This window comes from Pteropus medius, unplaced genomic scaffold, assembly GCF_902729225.1.
Source record: "Pteropus medius unplaced genomic scaffold, Ma_sr-lr_union100, whole genome shotgun sequence".
Classification (NCBI taxonomy): domain Eukaryota; kingdom Metazoa; phylum Chordata; class Mammalia; order Chiroptera; family Pteropodidae; genus Pteropus; species Pteropus medius.
The window spans coordinates 14,447,974-14,469,033 of record NW_024342473.1 but is presented as its reverse complement, the minus strand read 5'-3'; the positions used below and the strand labels follow the sequence as shown (position 1 = coordinate 14,469,033).

Genomic DNA, 21,060 nt, shown 5'->3' with positions numbered 1-21,060 from the left:
ATCAGACAAGTTTTAGGGAGCAGATTCCTCTCTTGGGGACTTTTCTCCAATTCTATTGGTCTTAGGAGAGAATGACTGAAAATGAAGTATTAGCCAAAATGGAACTTGTTTATTTTCCAATTGCTCTCTTTTAACACCTGACAATACTAGAACTATATTTGGAAGTTCTCATTACCACCCCTGCTTCCAACCTTTGATTCCATAACAGGGTACCTGGCAACCCTTTTTTTTTTTTTCATACCAGGAAAAATAAATTAGGTTTTAGGAAGCAAAACAAAACAAAACAAAACAAAAACCATGACAATAAAAACATGAGCAAAAGGCTAATGTGAGTAAAATCAAGTTTTCCTTTACTTTTTGTTTTAGATTCAGACAAGAAAAACCAGATATAAAGATCTTGGAAGATATCCTTGCTGCTGGTATTTAGGTAAATGTGACCTTTCCCCTGCCCCAAATCAAGAGACTCATCCAAGGTTTTAGCAATGGCAGCAAGGCTGGTAGACACACCTCCGGCGTCGTTCAAAGGAGGCCTGAGCCAGTGGTATTTGGGAACCAGCACTCCTAGGGTAAGTGTTGGTACAAGTGACAGGGGTTCTCCATTCTGCAGGCTGCCTTCCCAGGCAGATCAATCCTCATGGACACGTAGCCACCCACTCCCATTTCAAAGCAAAAACAATTTACCTTTTCTTTCTTCTGAAAAGCCAAATGGATACTGCCAGGACAATACAGATGCCAAGGATGCCGGCTAGGGCCACTGAAAGGATGATGCCTGGTGAAGAGGCAGTGGATGCATGTTACATTCCTACCTTCCCCGTCATCTCACCACATGGCACGTGGGTGTGAAGTCAAGTGACAGCTGCATAATCATTCACAGAAAAGCATAATTTCCCCATATCTGTTCTTAAGTTCTGGTCTTTGGCTTAGCAGGACTGGCCGAAGTACTTAGAGGGGGCCGTTTGCAAATTATAGTCATTCTCCAGTAGAGGTTCTCAGACCGGCACCAGGATCATCTGAAGAGCTTATCTAAAATGTAGACTTCCTTTGAGCCCAACCCTTAGAAACTCTGATTCAATCTGGAAGGGGCCCAGGAATTTGCATTTTTACCAAACACCTCTATCTGATGCCGATGTATGTGGTCCATATATCACACTTTGAGAAACCCCGGGCTCAGAATAAGAATTTACTCCATCTTTGCTTTCTTGTTTTAAGGCCCATTGGGATGCCTCTTTATCAGAGTTGCCCCCCAAGTTCCATTGCACAGTCTTAAGCAATCCAAACAACCAGGGGCCCATTCCCAAGGTCACCTAGCCAGTCACCCAACCTTCCCATTGGGCTCAGGCATGTTTTTAGGCAATGGCTTCCCACCATGGCCAACAGAAGGTCTTGGATAGGCTCTTTGAATGCACACATGCTATATATAGAGTGATTAGGTCTTTTATTAGGGAAGCATTTGATTGGCAGTTCATCTTTGAATCAGAGAGTGACTTGAGGGTAAGACCCACAGTGAGAGGAGTCCAGGAGCCAGAGCGACAGCACAGAGAAGCATAGAGGATGGGCTGGAAATACCTCAGGCCCAAATCACACTGAAAATCACAGTGATCACCCAGCTGCAGCATGCATGGCTGGCCGGCTGGCCACATACCCAGACTCAGTCCTGTGTAGGTAAGGTCTTGCATTTCAAAGAGGGAGGAAAAATCGGAAAATAACAGAGTCAAATCGTGATGGATTTGACCAGTATGTTAAAGCTCTGTCTTTTGTTTAGTTGGAGATACTAGGCTTATGCAGACTTTCTGGGGGTGTTCACTCTTGACTCAGGTGTCTGATGGGGTGGAGGGAATTGCCCACCTAAAGGGTTCACACCGTGATCCCTCCTCCCTCTGATGTTCCTTAGTCACAGCAGTTTCTTTGCTAGGGCAAGACTTCAGCTTTTAATACAAAGCAGCTGAAGTGGAAGGTTAGGAAGCCTATTTGGGCAGGCTGTTATCTGCTTCTCTGGTACCTACCCCACTTCTTCAGTGAGGAACCTGCCATATTCTGGCTGGCTGGGGCTGACAGAGCTTAGTTGGAACCCATCACCAGACTTCTGCCTGTCTCCATCTAGTCTGGTGGTTTTCTGATCTTAGTAAAAACTTCTAGCGTGTGCGTGCGCATGTGTGTGTGCGCATGTATGTGTGTATGTTGCGGGGGATGATTGTCCAGTTCACATCGGAAGCCAGAGTTATACAGAAGGTGGCCACCCAGCCCAACACTCAGGAGAGCCAGTACCCATAGAGCCTACTGTGGTGACGAGACCGTGGGTGAGCCCTGACCAAGTATGAGATGCCAACAGAGAGTCAGGGACTCACCCTTGGGTCGCTTGACGCCCCAGGGAACCAGACCTGAGACTACAGCGTGAGGTTTTGTTCACCCCCTCCTCCTGTTGTGTGGCCAGAGTCTGGCTGATTCCCTTGGAGCCATCAGCCCTGTGTTCTTTCCCTATTGTCCTTCTCCAATCTCATATTGAGCCTGCATCCTTTCTTGTCCTATGCGGGACCCTAGGAGTCTCTCCTTTTGTTTCCGCAGGTGGCCTTGGTCTGTTAGAAGGATAAACAGAGCAGGTATGAAGAAGAGCTGTTCACAAGGATAGGGTGGCCTGTTCTCTTTGCTCTCATTGGCCACCATCAATAGCCTATGGCCTCCCGAGTGGCAGAGAGAGTGGCTCCCCTGGCTTGATTCCCTGCCACAGGCCTCTTCTTGTAACCTGAACACAAAGATTAGTCTATGGCTTAGGGAGATGCTCAGGGCGTAAGCTTCCCCCTGGGGAGAGCGTCAAGTGTTTGTATAACATGCTCTATTCCCTCATGGCTCTGGCCTCTGCACACTATAATTTGGTATTTGGGTTTTTTGTTTGTTTGTTTTTCATTTTAAGGTACCTAGAGGTGACCAAGGCCTCTAGGATCTTAAAAACAACAACATCCCAAAATCCTAACTAGTCATGGTTTCCTTTCCAAGCCTTTCAATGAAATACACGTTTGTTCTTTGTTCCTAAAACTCTAGATACCTGAGGTACCAAACAAGTTCTCACCACACGAGACTATTACTAGTAAGCCGAGCCACTTGGCTAAGCTGTCCATAAGTGGACAGTTTCTAAAGTCGCTTTCACAGTTACCTCAAACATTCTGAGAGCCACAAGGCCCCAGACAGCTGAGCAGCTCCGTGGCCTAAGGGAGCTAAGCAAAGTCTGAGGAAGTGAGGCCTCTAGGGCCATGTGTTCTCAAGAACACATGGTCCACCTTGGTGGCTTATCTAGGGCGAGGGTCTGGCTTGCCTGGTTCACTGAGCAATGCCCTTGGCTGTATTAGGGCCTAGAAACAACAGCCTAATTTAATCCGGCGCTCTAGCCCAGGTTCCTTGCTTCAGGTTCCTTGCATGCCTCCTCAGGGCCCAGGTTGCCTCTCCTTAGAAACAGTGAAAGGAGACCAAGCAGCCACGAAGACAAGGAACGCCTCAGAGACTGGGACAGATGCTTTCGTCCAAGACTTCGATGCAGCAAAAACAAAGCGGCTTGACTGAGCAAGCAAAGAGCATAAGCCACTACAGAAGAGGAATGGTGGTGAGAGTGTCACCTAAGATTTCTACCCCGCAAGAAGCCCAGGGCAGGAAGATGTGGGGATGCTATCCCCTTGCCAGTTGAGACAGCACCAACCACCGAGGAAGCAGGGCCTCTCTCAGGGCATGTGCTAACTAAAGGGAGAGGGGAAGTCAGGGAGACTTTGGGGTACAAGGAGAGCTGTTGAGGCAACTGGAGAACTAGAGCCCGAAGAGAGAAGCCAAAGCCTGCATCACAGCAGAGCCTCTGGGATGTTGTAAAGAACAAGCATCAAGGATGGTACAGGGAGGGGCAGAGCCAGAGAAACTCATCTGTAGATTAAACAAAGAAATGGTTTGTTTCTGAATGGCCAACAAGACAAGCAGTTCCCACTGAAGAACAATGGGACAGACAGGAGAAATGATGACAGGATGGTTGACAGAGATGGCCCACGAGAGCCACTGGATGGGAACCTAGTGAAGGAGCTCCTTAGCTGGCTGGTACAAGGGTGCACTCTATACAGATAGATGTGGGGGAGCCATTCGCTCTCCATAAACTGCTCCAATACATGTCAGGGTAAGCAGGGATGGCGCAATATGACACACACAAGGAAACTACACAGATACAGAAGAACTCGACTGTTGCATGCCTCGCCCAGGAAGGTACAGACCCCCAGAGAAGATATGCAACCTACTTGCCACAGGGGCATTGCTACCTGGTCTGGTTGGCTCAGGAGCTGCGTCTTCCACTGGCATCTTGTTGGACCGAGGGATGCTGGTTAACTGCTTTTGAGGTCTTCTGAAGCCTCAAGTGCAAACACAAAGTCCAGCAGGAGGAACAAGCACCTCATTGACACAGCTTGCAGTTCCTGGAACAAGTCTAGTATTTTCTAGGTCTATTTGCAATTCTGTTTCTTCAAACAGAATTTCAAATAAAAAGGAATACAATCCTTTTTTTTTTTTTTCAAAATATTATAAAGTATGGACTATTTTGGTAGGTGACATAAAGCGATTTATGTATATATAGGTATACATTGTTAGCAGTCTCTGGTCTTGTAAAAGAGGCAGGGAGAGTTGGTAATCCAATTTCAAATGGTAAAAACTCTTATTGTTATACTTAATACAAGTCATAGACTCGAATGACTGAAGCACTAGTCCTCTCTTTGGATGATGCTTCGGTAAAAAAAGCAAGGAAGATGCCCTCAATAACCACAGAACATAACTATCTTTAGAGGGTTTATTTACCTGGGGAGTTTCCTTTAGTAACACTATAAAGAAATAACCCAATAAAGAAATAATTTCTACAAATAAATCTGCCAAAAAGATACCACCACATTACATGAGGGAACTGGTTTTCTAAAACCATGATAGGGACTGAGGGCTTTGCCTCTCATATTGCAGAAATGCCAGCCCAGAAGAGAGAGCCACAGTGCCCTGAGGGGCCTAAATCTTGGGGCAGTAGGTACAGGTTACAGTGCCAGCATGGGGTGCTTAGTCCTCTCAGCTCCCTTTCGTGGCCAGACTGTCTGTACCGAAAGCATGATGAGCCGCAGGGCTGGGCCTTTTATCTCTATCAGGTCAGAGCAATGGAAAACCGGTAGCATCTCTAGGCAACTCCCCTGTCCCCCAGACCTTCAAACCTTGGCAGCTAAGTTATAATCTTTAATTTTTCTTAAGCACATGGATTGATTTTAGTGCTGCTAGCAATTCGATAACAAAACAAAAAAAGACTTAATAAAACTAAAGTTTGACAGTCGGTCAGGCTATATGTTCCGGTCATTCTGCAAAGAAGTCACTGGTGAGGGGAGGGGAAGGGAAGTGGGTCGGTTTCATTCTTTTAGACTTATAATGAGCACCAGGCACAACACCAGGCACAAAAAGTGAGTAAAACGCTAATTGTCCCTGTCCTTAAGGGGCCTGTAGTGTGTGGATAACATAGACATTTTTTTTTTTTCTATATGGTAATAAACCTTTACCCTGTGGTGCACTAAGAACCATGAAAGAGATGAATATGTTGCTAAGGCCACACTGTAAGTCACCTTCAGGGCAATGGGGCATGTGATTGGAACTGGGTCTTGAAAGAATGTGGAAGAGGTGAGGGCCATCCCAGACAAAGGGAATGTGGGCAAAATAGCGTGCATGCATGAAAGCTCCTGCCGTGTTCAGGGAGGCCTACAGGGTGCGGATGGGGGCCGAGATGAGACAATGTTGGAAAGATCAGCTGGGGCCGCCTCACAAAGGATGGTCCCAGCTTTCTGTCTGACTCGCCTTTCCCACGCTCCTTCCTAAACATGATCTGCTGTGTGCCAGAGACTTGGTGTCAGGAGCAAGAGAGCATCCATGGTAGGGCTTCTGGTCCCCACGGTGCTTCTCCTTCCTGGGGTGTGCTCAGGAAACATGTGGTGTGCTGAGTTTCATTCGATGAAGGATTTCTCTGCTTAGCACGTTTGATGATTACTCCTGACTATTCGGTGCCCTATATCCGGGGGGAAATTGGACGGTAGGAATTCCTCTGGTCTTTCATTTGGATTCTTTGGAAGAATTGATACCTTTCCATCTGATAGATTTTATTTATAAATAGGAACTTTTAGAAACACAAGGTCAATAACCACAAAGCATACATTCTAGTCTCCAAAAATTAGGTAATTAGCCATCTTAGCTTTGCAAGACTTTTTTCCATCTCTTTTCTACAGTTTTATAAAACTGCCCAGTCCCCTCCAGGTCAGGCAGATTCTAATTGTGCTACTCCACAGATTTTCTGGGAGTGAGAGCCCTACCCCTCTACCATCCAGCGCTCTTGTCTAAGTGTGCCTCAGCTGGCTGCGGGCTCTATGGCGGTGACAAGCAGTTGCTCAGAGCAAACCCACTAAAAACATGATTATAGAAACTTTTCGGCTTCCTCTCGTCCCTTAAGTTTCCCTTGCCCTGATGTGTTGAAAATAGAGCCAGATAACATTAGTATTTAGGTTTGATGGGTTCTTCCTTTATTACCCACCATCTGGACCCCGCGTTGGTGGCTAGAAAGAGGTCAACCTGAAGGAACCAGGAATTAGGCCCCTGGACTATAAATCTGCCTCTGCCTCTGTCATTTTTCCCCTTCCTCACATCAGTCATCTGACTTCTCAAGAGACCTAGAATGGTCCCAGGATGTGTTCCTCATCTCTGGGGTCCCATCTTGAGGACAGTGAGTCTTGTTCCCTCTCTTCAGCTCAAGTTTTCCATGAGTACCACTCAGAAGAGACACTTTTTAAGAGCTAAAAAAAAGTGTCAGCCATGACTTTCACCTCTCCATAAAGAGTGTGCATTTTAACCAAAGGCAACAAGAAACATAACCTTTATGAGATAAAAGCTCATACAAAAGAGAGAGAGAAGAAGAATGATAAGGGGATTCTGAAGAAAATTGCTACCTCAGAGGCATCTGGACCCCTGGTAAGGGATTTGTAATCTTGGGGGTGAATAGTTCTCTCTCATCCACTTCTTGTAGCCTTGGACATATAAAAAGAATACACATTCAAGTTCTAAAGGAAGATGGGGACTAGAGTGTCTCTTGGATTTGGTTGTTCTACCTTAGTAATCCCAACATTATTGTTTCAGGAGTAACCATTACCAGACTGAAAATGTCATATGCTGTAATAGAACGAAGACCAGGGCATGTGATATAAAACCCTAGAATCCTGTGATATGAGTGGAAAAGTCAGTCTGGGCCTAGGAAAGTCATTGTACGAACCCCGGGGCAGTGGTTCTCAATCAGGGACAATTTGGCCATGTATAGAAACATCTTTGGTGGTCACAAGTGGGGGGATGCTACTGGCATCTAGTGAGTAGAGGCCAAGGATGCTGCTAACACTACAATGCACAGGACAGCCCCCCACAACAAGAATTATCCAACCCCCAAATGTCAATACGAGGGGTGAGAAACCTTGCCTGAGGGCTCAATCGTAGTCAGACTATATACCTCTTAAGGACAGAAACCGGGTCCTGTACTCCTTTTCTAAGCACAGTTGAGGGAAAAGCAGGGTCAAGTTAAATGAATCAGTCCCAATAGTTCCAATATGACTAAACCTCAGATCCTCCTCTCAAAGTCCATGCACTTTCTCTCCCAGAGGATTTCCTTAACATTACTTTTCACCAGGCAAAATTTTCCAGCACCATAGTTCCTGGTAACGTCCGAAGAATACCCTGAGTAAACCAGACCCAGTTACGAACATGCCTCAGTGGCATACTGTAGAAATAATTGAGCCCAAATTGCTCAGGGTTCACGCTGACAGACAGGCTCACCCTATACACATGTCCCAGGCATGTCCCAGGCCTGCTTTAAGTTGGTATGAGAGGGCCCTCGTAAGTGCAGGCACCCCTGAGGGTGGCGAGGTTTGAGGCTTTACTCCTTGCTGGCTGCCTCCTCATTGCTCCTAGGTAACAGCCCTGTTTGCTGCCTCCATCTTTTGGAAGTGAGACAGAGGAGAGAGTTCTGGCCAAGTTTCTATAATCAGCCTCCAAATGAACAGGTTTGCCTTGGACTGCCATGGACTCTCACTCTAAGGAGAGAGCTGAGCCCACCCTGGGCTCTTGAGAGCATCGGTTCTGGCTGAGCTGTGCAGGAGAGGCAGCGGCAAAGGTGCATTTGGGCTTTGATCTTGATGTCCCTAAGCCAGGAGGTGGTCTGTGGGCTTCTGCCTAGAGTCCCCTCAAGCTCCCTTAGCCAGACCGGGAGTGTCTACTGAAGCACTCTGCTGTACCCCTGACTGCACTGCCCACATTATTGCGCCAACTTAGACCTAAGCTGGTCTAAGAAGATGGCTAATTATTCCCAATGCCACAGTCCATCGTTACAAGTGGGGTTTACTTTGGGATGTCATATTCAAGTTCCTGCACGGTTTCTTCCGATCCTCTGTAACTGCCCTCAAACACTGTCCCTGCAATGTAAAGTCAGGATGGGCAGTTGTTAGTGTCCACTTAAATGCATAACATGTTAGCACTGAAAGGACGTTAGCTCATCTTGTCTAACCTGTCATTCTATGGCTGAGGAAACCAAGGCCTAAGAAGGGACATAGTTTGCCCACATAATACATCCAAGAAGAGACAAGGTGTGGCCTTGAACCTAGATCTCCTAACTATGGGGGAATCTTTGTCATGCTGTCCCCTGCGACTTACGTAGACTACAAGCAGAATTCTACCTGATTCACGTGGGCAAGATTCTACGTCCAGGCAGTTTTTATGTTTTTTATTTTATTTAAGAGTTGAAGTATTTCCATTTAACTTTGACTACTACATACTCCATTTAGAGGAATAGGAAAAGAGGAAGTTATATTTAGAGTAGATCACAAAGGGGTACTGCTCTCTATATGCAGCGTTCCCTAGGAAAGAAGTTTTCATAGTCATCATTATACACATTCTCAATTTTTAGGAAGGTCCATTGTTCATAGATTCACTTTTCAGACCAGAAACTTGAGAAAAAGAGAGAAATCACCTTGACTAGTTGTATCTGGAGAAGGCAAAAAGGATAAATTCTTGGGCAGTTCTTGATTAAATAACTGACAAAGAAGGACAGAATTCCGACCATATGTATAGGTCAATTCTGAAGGGCATGTTTCTAAAGCTTTCTGGCAAGAGCTTTGAAATACAATCCTCATATGTTCACAGAAGCTTAGTAGGTGATAACTTATAATCTCACACCATAAGAAAAGAAAAAAAAAAAAGTACACCGGATGAGACGAGGAGAGCTGATTCTCTGACAAGTGGGTTGATGGGGCCATTTTTAAATATGAACAACTGGCCCAGTTCAGTCATGTGGCGTGTAAGTGGGTAAAGTGGACCTACCCTGCTTCTGACCGCTCAAAACTCCCAAGTTGGGAGCAGCTCAAGTATCTATAGTGAGAAAGTAAACTTGGAGGTTTAAAGAAGGGTGGGGGTCCTGAGTGCTCCCTACCCCTTTACCTGGACACCTAGCTTCCAACAGTATTGACATAGGTACTGAGCAAATAAAGATGTTAAATGTCCTTCTGGAGAGTTATGGTTATGAATTTAAAAGGAATAGTTGAGATTTTATAGCATTAAGAATAAACCAAACTATTAAGTTTCACTCAGTATAGATCCTGTGTGCCTGTTCCTAAGCAAGCTTCAAGGAGCTGAGACAAAAAGGCAATGAATGCAGATGCTTCCTTCCTTGATGGGCCCTGCTACATTAGACCATGAGCCACTTGTGACCACAGACATGGCTCCTTACAAAGGAGCATCCTGGTGGCGCTGCTGGTGCCATGAATCACCTGGCAGGGCTGAAGATGGGCCTTGATGCCGAGAAAGCCCAGGATAAGATGCTAGAAGTGTAATCTCTTGGAAGAGGACCTATTATGTGTCTTAGGAGAAGGAGTCATTCTCCAGAGCAGAGAGGTCCCCCAGAACACCCTCTCTTCCCCATCTGTGGGAGACTCCCAGATTTAATGAGAGCTCTGGTCCGTGTACCTGGAGGCTCTGGCTTGTGCTTCACTGCAAAGGCTCAGGAAAGTCAAGAGCAGTGAAGGGAGACCTCAGTAAATCCACACACAGTAGCTTCTTACATACACTGGTTCCCTTGGCAGCCTGGGTACTCTTAATCCACCTAAGGGCACTAGGGACAAAGCCTGAGAGAGGGCACCCAACTTCACACTAAACAGATGTCTTGGTACCACATTGACCCTCACACACTGCAGTTCTTTACCTTGTCGGAAGGAGATGTACACCAACCTCTCATCAAACTTCTGGACATGCCGGAAGTTGTTGATCATCTCTCTGGGGGATGAGTCATTCTCACGTGTGCAGTACAGATCTGTCTCCAAAGCCAGAAGCTGTGGTGAAAAGAGCAGAAATATACCCTGCAGGCAGAGTGACAGCTCCCTTGCCTGACCTCAGTGGGGAAGAGACTGCCAGCCTCAGCTCCAAGGCCTTGGTGGGAGACACAGTAGAAAGCAGTGGGAAAGCCAGAGAACTGCTCCCCTCCCCTGCAGGCATCTGGGTGACTGGGCACTGGGTGAGCTGCTCTGCCTCCCCACATCCCCAGGTTTGGGGCTAGGTCAGTGCTGAAATCTGCCCTGCAGGAGGGAAACCTGGGGCGCTGCAGGGGTTCCTCAGCCTCTCGCAGAGACTGCACTCCTCTTCTGAGCCTGATTTGGCATCTGACTATAAATCGGTGGGGCATCGGGGCTTATTCTGATGTTCCCATAAAAAGGAACAAAAAGAGGGAGGCAAGAGTTTCACAGGTCATCTGACTGCTAGTTCCATGGAATTTTCCTATACCTGCATGGATTACATAATCTGCTTCCAAGGCAGTTTCTGGGTTAGGATGTTACTGCTTCCTAGCACGTTGCACCTCTTGATTCATCTCATCTTTATTCCTATCCGCCTACTTGCTGTCCTGTATCTAGGTTACTCAGATCAGTAGCTCATAGTAAAAAAGAAGGAGCAACAATGAGGGCTGTTCTGGACTCATGAAAGAGGGTCAAGGGTGAGGTGGGCCGTGAGCCAGTGGATAGCACTGCCCTGGCCTTGGCTCCTGGCAGCCCTTTTTTCCTCTCGATGAATCGAAGCTGTGGAATAAAGGGACAGGCAATGACCAGGAGCTCAGAAGATCTGACTTTGGGTCTTAGCTCTGTCACTAACCAGTGGTGATCCTGAAAGTCTCCTCAATTCTCTAACCTTCACTTCCATCACCTATAAGATGAGAGGGTTAGAGACGATTGCTAAGGAGTCTGTTCCCCAGTTTTGCACTAGACTGTGAGCTTCTTGAGGGCAGAGACCCTCACTCATTGCCATAATCCCAGCTTCCCAGATTGTTAAATGATTTAACCTAATCCTGTCTTTATTCTGCCCCTGTAAAGGAACCATGCTCTCTCCTGTCTGGGAGGTGAACACCATCCACTAAGGGATATATTAGGAAATGCAGCTTAACAACTCTTTTTTAAATTCTAGATCAGAGGAACATTGGGGCTTAAAGAACTGTGGAGACATTTATTTTCCTAGCTTGACTTGATAACTCAGGCTGAAATTTCTGCAGCATTCCAGGCACCTGTGATATTTGGAAAGGTTCTGCATAGTTGCCAGTGAAACTCTTAAGTGAGGAAACCGAGTCACTGATTATGATATGGGTAGTACCACGTGGTCCTTGACTTGGAGGGGTGTGACAGTTACCTGCTCCTGGGAAATTTGCACAGGGTTTCTGAAAACTGTCCAGAGCACCGTGGGGTGGCAAGGAGGTGTGGTCAGGGACCCTTTGTAGCGATAGTACTCAGCAGGCCTCTCAGGAAGCAGCTCTTCAATGCTGAAACCTGGAATGAGCACTTCTTGGCCTGGAGAGACATGTTGGGAAGACGATGTCAGCCTCGCTCCCCATGGCAGAGGTGCAGCAGAGTGTATGACTGAGCCTAGAAATGTAAACTAGTCCCTTTTTGGGCCATGTGACCCAAGGGCCTGCTCACAGACAGCACTCACCCCCTACATTTGTTTTAATTTAGGTCACACAGGGATGACTACATCTTTTTCCAACAGAGGGTAAATTAGCATCTCAGGACCCCCTCACCTTCGTACTTTACTTCTTGAAGGTGACTGAAGATCTTGTCATAGGATGGATTGAAGGAGCCCATCTGGAACAGAGACAGGGCATGTTGAACCGGGACAGAATTCTATAGGCTGAACCTGGGTTGACAACTGCTAATGGGAGGGCTGGGCTGGGGGTTTGTGGTCACTGCTGCCAGGCCCTCCCTGAAGCAGCTCTTTACTAGGACAATTATGGTGGGTCACTAGGCCAGTAGGGGATTAGTGTAATGGTTTTGCCCTCTTGTGTCTCAGTACATCCTTTTTCCAGCTCCAGGCACTGGGACTTTATTATCTCAGGGCAAGGGAGATAGCTTGTTATCCCGATTATCTGGCTATAAGCCTGAAGGCCACAACTAGCATATTCTCTAACCAGAACTTAAAGGAGCTTGAGTTCATGCAAGCCAGTTCAGGCAAGTAAGCATGTTGAGAAACAAAGTACATGGTATTATTTTCTAGGGAAAAATAATACAAGTGAATCAGGAGACATTCCCATTTTCTGGAATTAAGGAAAGAACTCATTCCAGGGTCCATATAAAGGATGGAACTTGGATACCAGGAGTTGTATCAAGGGTTCAGGCATCTAATGGGGCAGCGCTGAATGACCACCCACCCCTACACACACACACACACACACACACACACACACACATTGCATCCAAATGGGCAATTCCATGCCTTATGCAATAGAACTAGGGACTAGGGTTCATTTTTCCATTGTCACAAAGGACACACCCATTTCTGCTGCCCAGCCACAGAAAGTGCTGCCTCCAGGCCCCCTATCGGGGAACAGCCTCTGCTCTAGAGGCAAGACATAGAATGGGAGTGAGCCCCACACAGCCAACAGGCGTGCATGGAACCAAATGCTGAGTCTGATATAGTCCCACCTTCAAATTTAATGTAAAATCCCTTTAAATATGTCTTACCTCTATGAGAACGGCTAGGACGGCGAGGCCTTCTGACTCGTTACTGGCAGCGCTGGCATCAGGGTACAGGTCCGAGTTATAATGGACAATATGCAGCTGCAATGGGCAAGAAACCTCTCATGAGGGAATGGGCGACTCATGGGAACCTTTCACTTTTGCAGGAGACTGGAATCCAATGGGGATGACAGACCCCCTCCCAGGTAGGTTGGGCCCCTCAGACCTTCCACTCATGGCCTCCCCAGTTTTTCTTTCCCCTCAGTCCTCTAGACCAGCGGTCCCCAACCTTTTTGGCACCAGGGACTGCTGCTCCTATGAGAATCTATTTCCTGATGATCTGAGGTAGAGCTGAGGCGGTGATGCTAGTGCTGGGGAGTGGCTGCAAATACAAATGAAGCTGTGCTCCCTCACCTGCTGCTTACCTCTGGCTGTGTGTCCTGGTTCCTAACAGGCCACAAACCTGTACCTGTCAGCAGCCTGGGGGTTGGGGACCCCTGCTCCAGACTGCAAACTCCGCCAGGGCAGACTGTCTATTTTATTCACTCATTGTGTCCCATTGTCTGATATGGTGCTTGGAAAGTAACAGGTGCACAACAGATGTTGAATGAGTGAAGGAGGAAATGAATGAATGGGTTTTTATACCAGCCATGAAAAAGCCTGGGTATTTTGGAGCACTTCTGAACCCTTCTGATTTTTCTTACCTGTTTTGGAGCCTTGGGTAAAATTGTCTAATGTGGCTCACCCAACTTCAGCCTGGCCACTCTCCACTTGATCTGAAAGAAGTGGGGGCTGGGGTGGTAAACCTCCATCTGTAACTTAATCGTATTTGTATCCAGAGTAGGACACATATTTATCTCAGATGGAGAAAATCACAGCTTGGCTTTTATAAAGTTTTATCAATCATATTTTAAAAGGCCATGGAACAAGAATGTTACTTCATGAATGTAGACTTTTACCTTTACAAAATAAAATTCTAAACTCGTCTTTTCAAAGCAGAATTTTGTTGTCATTATTAAAGTGAAGAAAAGAATTTTCAAGAAATTTTAGGTTTAAAAAGTTTAGGTAAGCATTAAGACATTATTATGACAAATTCTGAAGCTAAGCAGAGTCGAGCCTGGTTAGTACTTGGATGGGAGACCACCTACAAAGATCAGGTGCTGTAGGCATAAAAAATAAAATAAAAAAATAAGGGATTGTAAGCTGACAAGGTTCTTGCAATCTGTGAGGTCAATCAAGGGTTGCCTTGCCTAAAATATATACATACAAATTCTGACAATATTTAACCTGATTTTTAATCCTAAAGGCGGTGTCCCTTGTTCTCCAAAAAACTGTACGAGTAGATAGTTCTACAGATAGGACACATGCATTTTTGTTGATTCTTTGCCTCTTGGGACTATGACACATTGAGATTTTATCCCTCTTTTCTTTTTTACTCAACTCTTTTTTCCGTCTTATGTATTTATAAATAGAATTCAGGAATATTTAAACATAAACAAAAAGAATATTTTATTGAGCACAGGTGAATGTCCCCACTTTTCAAGTGGTCCTTTCTAATTTTAAAATATTATGTAAAATTATTGCTTCCTTTAGGTGGTCCTCTATTAAGGATGTCTCAGGGGCTCCTACTTCACCATCTTTCCCCCAGAGAACGTAGACTCCCGCATTGCCCCACACCATCTTGGCCTGGCGTTGCTTTCACAAATGGAGCAAAATTCTATATGGCTAAAACCCCAGAGGTGCTAGATCCTTATTTCTTTTTATAACTGACCTTTGAGTTTATGGTCTGTCTTAGCACTTTTCTCACTGTGTTCAGATTAAATCTAGAGGAGGTAAAGACTAATAGAAACAAGGGTATTCCCTATGAGAGGATTAAGAGAGTTTCCTGAGTCTTCTTATGTAGACTCAATTCAGAAAGACCTCTACATTCTCAAAGACTCTCCATAGAGAATCTACCACTTTAGGGTTAATTTGACATATTTCCTCTATTATTGACATTTATGGTCCATTTTCACCAGGTTCTTGGTCTGATGATGTGGCTTAATATCAGAAAATACAAAAACTAGAAATATTTTTAAATGTCCAAACCCTCCCAGCCTAGACCATAACTCCTTCTTTATTCCCCATGGGAAAGTAAAAGCCTCCACATTGCAATTAGGCTGGAAGAAATCACAGTCCTGGAGGTTTAGAGAGGGGCCTGGTCTGAAATATGTGCACCTGCAGTACTGCCATCACATTGGGCCAAAATTATAGTTCCTCCACCCTTGTAACTCAACCTATAATTAGCCTGAGACATTAAGCTGTTCAGCAATTAAGAACAGAAGAGAGAGGTCATGTCATTATTTAGTATGGGCTCCACTGGTTGATCAGTAGCATTTATCTTCCTGTAATGCCCTGTAAACATTTAGAACCACACCCCCAAGGTCAAGCCCATGGGAGCTCTGAAATGGAGCAACTCAATTCTCTTCCCCTACTTGTAGTGCAGGAACAATGCTTTGCATCTCATCCTGTTTTCCTTTAGCATTTTGGGTTAGCACCTCAGGGCAATGTAACACAATGCTGTGCTGAAATCCTAAGCTACCCTTGGTCAGTCTCTGGTTGCCATGATGCCCTGTACGTTATAATGCCAGTCATTCTTTGATTTGTGACCAAGTAGAAGAGTAGCCCTGGACCTGAGTCCCCAAGTTCCAAGGACAATCTACGTCCAGGGAAAAGAAAGATAGGATGAAAAAGACCTATGTAAACAGCGTGGCATGTGAAGAAAGGCTGAATTTGGGGGAACAATTAGCCCACTATGATTCAACAGTGGGATGCATCAGCTAGACAAGCTGGTGGGATCTTAATCTGTGCAGGCAGAAGGGGGATATCTAGAAAAGGAATATGTATATCCCACTGTGCCCGCTGGGAGCACTGCCTTCTGAGCAGCATCACTCAGTAAAAAACATAGAGACAAAGTCAGCCTGTTCAGGAGAGGAAGGGGATCAGGCCACCACAGGAGCCGCAGGATGGCCACGGTGGCTATACCTTCCTGTGTTACTGACAGGCCCGGACGTGAGTGTGGAAAGCATGAAGGCAGCGCGCCCACCTCACCTCTCCAATGCTCTGATCTTATCTGCACACCAGCCAAGTGGGAGGATACCAGCCCGCCCACTGCCAGGCAGCTGCTGCCAGCCTGACAACCCCACTCACCTCGGCAGCAAAGTGCTTCCCGCCAACCGTGTGCTCAGAGCCGTGGGGGTTGTTCTGGTTCCCCCAGTGCAGGTGCAGCTGTGTGGCACTGTAGCGGGAAGGGAGGCCCTGGATATGCATGGCTGGGGGCAGCTTCAGCTTCACTGCAGGGAGTGGAGAGGCAATCTTCAGAGTCAGGTAGACAACACTTGCCCAGGGCCCAGACAGGGTGCAGGTGGATGCAGCAAGGTAGGGACCAGAGAGAACACAGTCTGCAGGCCAGAAATCCGGCCTCTTTCCCTGGGAACATCCCTGTTTCACTAAAGCAATTCCAGTGGCACTGGGACCTTCTTGGTTCCCTCTGGAAAATGATGGCAGGAACACTAATACTAGACCCAGGGATGGTTGTTTATTTATATATCCACATATCACACTCCTGGCTATGAAGATGGAACCTTTAACGAAGTACCTGCCAAGATGTAGAATCCTATAGCAGCAACAATAATAATAATTGCTATTTATGAAGTATTTACTCTATGCCAGATCCCAACATACATAATCTCTAGTCTCGATAGTACCCACCAATATGCCCATTTTCCAGATGAAAGTTTGAGGAGGTTGAAATTCTTACCCAGAGACTCATGACTCTGGCCAAGTGGTCAAGCCAAGATTCAAATTCAGGTTTGTCTGATTCCAAAGCCTGGGTGTGCACCCGCCACGAACTGTGTGGCTCCTTGAGTTCATGATGCCCAAGAATTCATTTTCCTACCACAGCCAATGTGCCAAGGGGCTCATGCTTGTCCTCCTCTCCTATCCCAAGACATGTGCTTCTTCTGAGAGGCGCTGCCCTGGCAGAACAGAGGGAGCCCAGGGCCTCTAGCATCCCCTGGAGAGAGTGGTCTGGGCTTCCCTTGAGAGCTCCCCTCTGCCCTTCCCCCTGGTACCTCAACGGAGCCCCCTCCCTGACAGGCAAGGAGCTGAGGGGAAGCTCAGACATCCCCTGCAGGTCTCTGAGGTCTCTTCCTCACCTGAATGGCCATTATTGGTCAGGATAAATTGCTCATTGGCAGACACATTGTAGCCTTGGAAGTCAAGAGGCACAAGGCTGGCATCATACTGGAGGATATCACTGTGCAGGTCTATTGGGGACTGCAGCAGACCTCCACATGATGGGTAGTTTTTGGACCAGCTCGTCTCCCCATCAGGACCTAGAAGGAGAGATTCAAGCCCAAAATTTAATCAATTTTCCACAGATATTGTTTCCTTACCTTCCAGTTCTGTGTTCAATACAATTACTCCTTTTCTCTTCTTTTCTTAATCTGCATAGGTGTATTCTTCAAGGTCCAGAGATTTTAGCCTAGGGAGTTAGGCCCAGCAAGTCCCTCAAGACCACTTGTTCTTGAAGTGAGGTGGAGAAAGGATTAGAGCAGCCCCATACAAGGGACTAGGGCCTGACGAGCTCTGCTTCATTTTGTACATCATTCATATTTTGACACAATACATAACCTCCCCACGTGGAAGACCTGTCAACGTTTGGCAATTTGGCATCTGTTTATCGAACACCTGTCATGGGCAAAGGTTGCTCCGGGTCTTGGGGCCACTAAATTGAACACAACACTAAGGCCCCTGCTGGCCCATACTTGTATTCTAGTGGGGAAGAATTTAATGAATCTGCTGGGATGCTTCAGGTTGGAAAATTTGGTGTCTGACTATAGCTCCAGGTAGGTGTTTGAGGCTAATGGATTTACAGATATGATCTTCCTGAGAGGAAATCCTGGAGGACACTGATTCTTGATATCTGTGTCTGGGGTAAGTATAGAATCCAACCTAATAGGGATGGTTGAGAAATATCAAGTAATTATAGACCTAGAGTCACAGAGCTAAGTGCAAGGTTTTCACTTAGTATGACAATACTACAAAAAAAAAAAAAGTATGATAATACTACAAACTAATTATTACAATATAATTGACAAACTATCAGTAAGGAGGAACAAACTTTAAAAATAAATCCTCCAGGGCTCAGGCTTCTTGCTAACTATAAGGTAATAGTCTTTCCTCTGGAAATGAAAATAAACAATTCAATCCCATGTTCAGATAAACTTTCTTACTCCAACAGGGAAAAGTCTTTAAAGAATGTAAAGCTATATTTAAAAGATTAGCTCCCATGGTAATTAAACAGATTTTCAGGCTGAGATTTCTCCAGAAAAGCAAATAATTGGCATGTCATGGCTCGTTTGAGTAGAACCATGATGCCCTGTGAGTTCTCTCGGAATTGGGACCCAAGCATTGCCATCTGGGGTCCATTCCTCAGTATCTTAGCACAAGGAAGGGTGTTCACTAGAGCAGAGGCAAAAGGAACACTACTTCTCCTGGGGATCCTTCCACAGACAATAGCACCATTTCACCAGGATGTAAGTGTGTATATCGGCCCACAGAATCCTGATTCCCTACACCTTATTCTTTAAACTAGAGGACCTCATCTGTGAGTAGGGAGAGTTAGAAGTGAAACTTGGTGCCCACGTTTATTTAAAATGTTGTGAAGAGTTGAACACACACAGTAGAACTCCACTAGTTGTTCATGCTGTCAACATTTGGACAGACCTTTTCAGAAAAGGTAGAGTGTGAAGGGATTTCAGAATCTTCAGTCCAGCTTTTCATTGGACACCAGTTTTCTCAGTTGCACACATCAGAGTTTCCACTGGACGATATCGTTTTTATTTCTAAGGCCTCAAAGCCCTGGATTCAAGGCAACTCAACTACACCAAGATGGCAACTGGGGGAGAAGAAGGCTGGAGAACACCGAAGCGGTCACACCAGGGGCAAACTGAAGGAAGACCGTTATTCAGCTGAGAGCAAAACCAAGTTCTGTAGGGACAGCAGGGAGCAGAGATGAAGCAATCCTGAGATATTAGGCAAACCCTAAAGATCAGAAAAAGGCACATCTATTGGGCAGCAAGACTTCCAGAGTAAGGCTGCCAGCCTTTCTTGGCTCACAGTACCACTGGGCCCATGGTCAAGGTGGCAGAAGCGCCAGACAGGCATGGAAATAATCAGAAAGTAAAGAGGCGTAGCGATGAGATTTCTTCTTGCACATATGACTGAAGGGAATTGGGTTAGAAGAACTTTGTTTTCTCGGAGTAGAGGTTCTAAAAGGTTTCATAAAGAGAACATTTTAGTGATAACCACACCAAGAGCTCCTTGGGGACTGGGACATCTCATTTTCTTTGTGAAGCCATGTTGCGATGAGGGTCACACGCCTAACAGACATTTAGGAAACATTTTCCCAAAGAATGAAAGACCCCAAAGGACAGAGAGCTTAGGAAAAGGTTAGTAGGAGGAATTTTTCTCTTTTATTTTGCCCTAAATACTCTTTCTTGGATGTTAGGCTGAATTAGGTATTTGGGGACAGGAAAGACCAAGGTTATAAAAGACAACAGAGTCAGTGATGGCAAAACCGTCCTGGGAAAGAGAAGCAGCTATATCGGACCAGGAGGGTCAAGAAAACAAGATCCCAGCGCCAGCTGTCCCACCACCTCAGTGAGCAATCGCGATCAGGTCACATTCCCTTTGCCCTTTGTACAAATGGGAGGATTGGACGCTATGTTCCAGAACATCTCTCTGGCTCTCAAGTTCCAAGATTTATTAAGATTACTAGGACTAAGCACCTTCACCTCTGAATCAGGCGAGTTTGAATGAGCTAGGGAGAGTTGCTCGTGCCAAGGCAGCTCCTGGACATGTGATAAGGTGGCCAGTGGGAACTAGCTGTGGGAATGAGGGCACAGGGCACCGCTGCTCCTGGGGCTGGCTGGAGAGTGGGCAGTGTGTGCATCAGAAACCTGCCATGAGTCTTGGCTGCCATCCACAAGGGGTGCTGGTCTTTGAGCGCAGGTCATAGGACAGTAGGGCAGAGGATCTGAAAAGCCTTTCTACTCCTCCTCCTGCAGCTGCTGATGCTTCTTTTATTATTATTATTATTATTATTATTATTATTATTATTATTATTTTAATATTATTATTATTTTGGTAGTCTTGATCCTTACAACTCTACAACTCTGTAGGTTCAGCAAGTTGAAAAATTGAGATTAGCTGATTTGCCCAAAGATAGACTTTGGCTTAGTAACAGAGTTACCTTGCCTGGGCCACAGCTTACATCACTTTCTGTTTCCGTGTTTACCCAAGAGAGTTTGGGCACCTGTCTCCTCCTTTTCTTATGCTCTTTTTGAAGGCAAGGACCATGTCTCATTCATCCCTGCCTCGCCCACAATGTCCGACACAGAACAGGCCCTAACATGGTTACTAACCTGGATTCTCATGCTAATTTTTGCTTGTTCCTCTCCAGGGAAGCACGCACCTATAATTTTCCTAGTCTTCCATTCCCTGATATAATTTTTCCCCCTCAACAAAGAAAAAAGAAAATGGTATCACTTTCTCAAGTTCGAAATTTACCTTTCTGGCTTTCTGATTTACCTGCATGAGGCTTTGTCCTATTTGGGACCACTCATTGCAAAAGAAATCTGGTTGCTTCCCTGTAGACCAGGAGATGGTGTGCCAAGCATGGGGCTTCATGGCAGTTCATAGGACCCTCCACCAGCATGTAATGGCTGGTGTCTCCTCCTTGCATGGCTGGGGACATTGTCAGAGCAGGCTCCATCTTTGTGGCTTGTAAATGAAAGAGAGAGGTGCCATGTGGGTGGGCTCCAGGACAACCAGTATCAAGGTATCAGCAGCAGACTTCTTTCTGCCTCAGACTCTGCCTGGGCAATGTGAGACTTGCCACCTCTGTTAACACTGGCCTCTTCGCTGGCAGCTACAGATCAGGCTGTAATTTTTTAGCTTAGTCTCA

General features: G+C 46.0%; 1 protein-coding gene across 7 annotated transcripts in view; it reads right to left on the bottom strand.

Annotated features, from left to right (window-relative positions):
* CA12 (carbonic anhydrase 12) overlaps positions 1-21,060 on the bottom strand; it is a 45,700-nt gene that overhangs the window by 166 nt on the left and 24,474 nt on the right. For 2 of the 7 annotated variants that reach the window (XM_039865369.1, XM_039865370.1), the window contains exons 3-10: positions 17,246-17,425; positions 16,239-16,381; positions 13,056-13,151; positions 12,116-12,179; positions 11,728-11,885; positions 10,262-10,388; positions 1,643-1,669; positions 682-769 (exon numbers count right to left, since the gene is read on the bottom strand). In XM_039865369.1, the coding sequence (XP_039721303.1) occupies positions 682-769; positions 1,643-1,669; positions 10,262-10,388; positions 11,728-11,885; positions 12,116-12,179; positions 13,056-13,151; positions 16,239-16,381; positions 17,246-17,425 (883 nt within the window). Of the gene's footprint in view, positions 1-336; positions 562-681; positions 770-1,642; positions 1,670-7,878; positions 8,481-10,261; positions 10,389-11,727; positions 11,886-12,115; positions 12,180-13,055; positions 13,152-16,238; positions 16,382-17,245; positions 17,426-21,060 lie in introns of those variants that run through there. The other 5 variants (XM_039865372.1, XM_039865373.1, XM_039865368.1 and 2 more) reach the window with 4 other exon arrangements.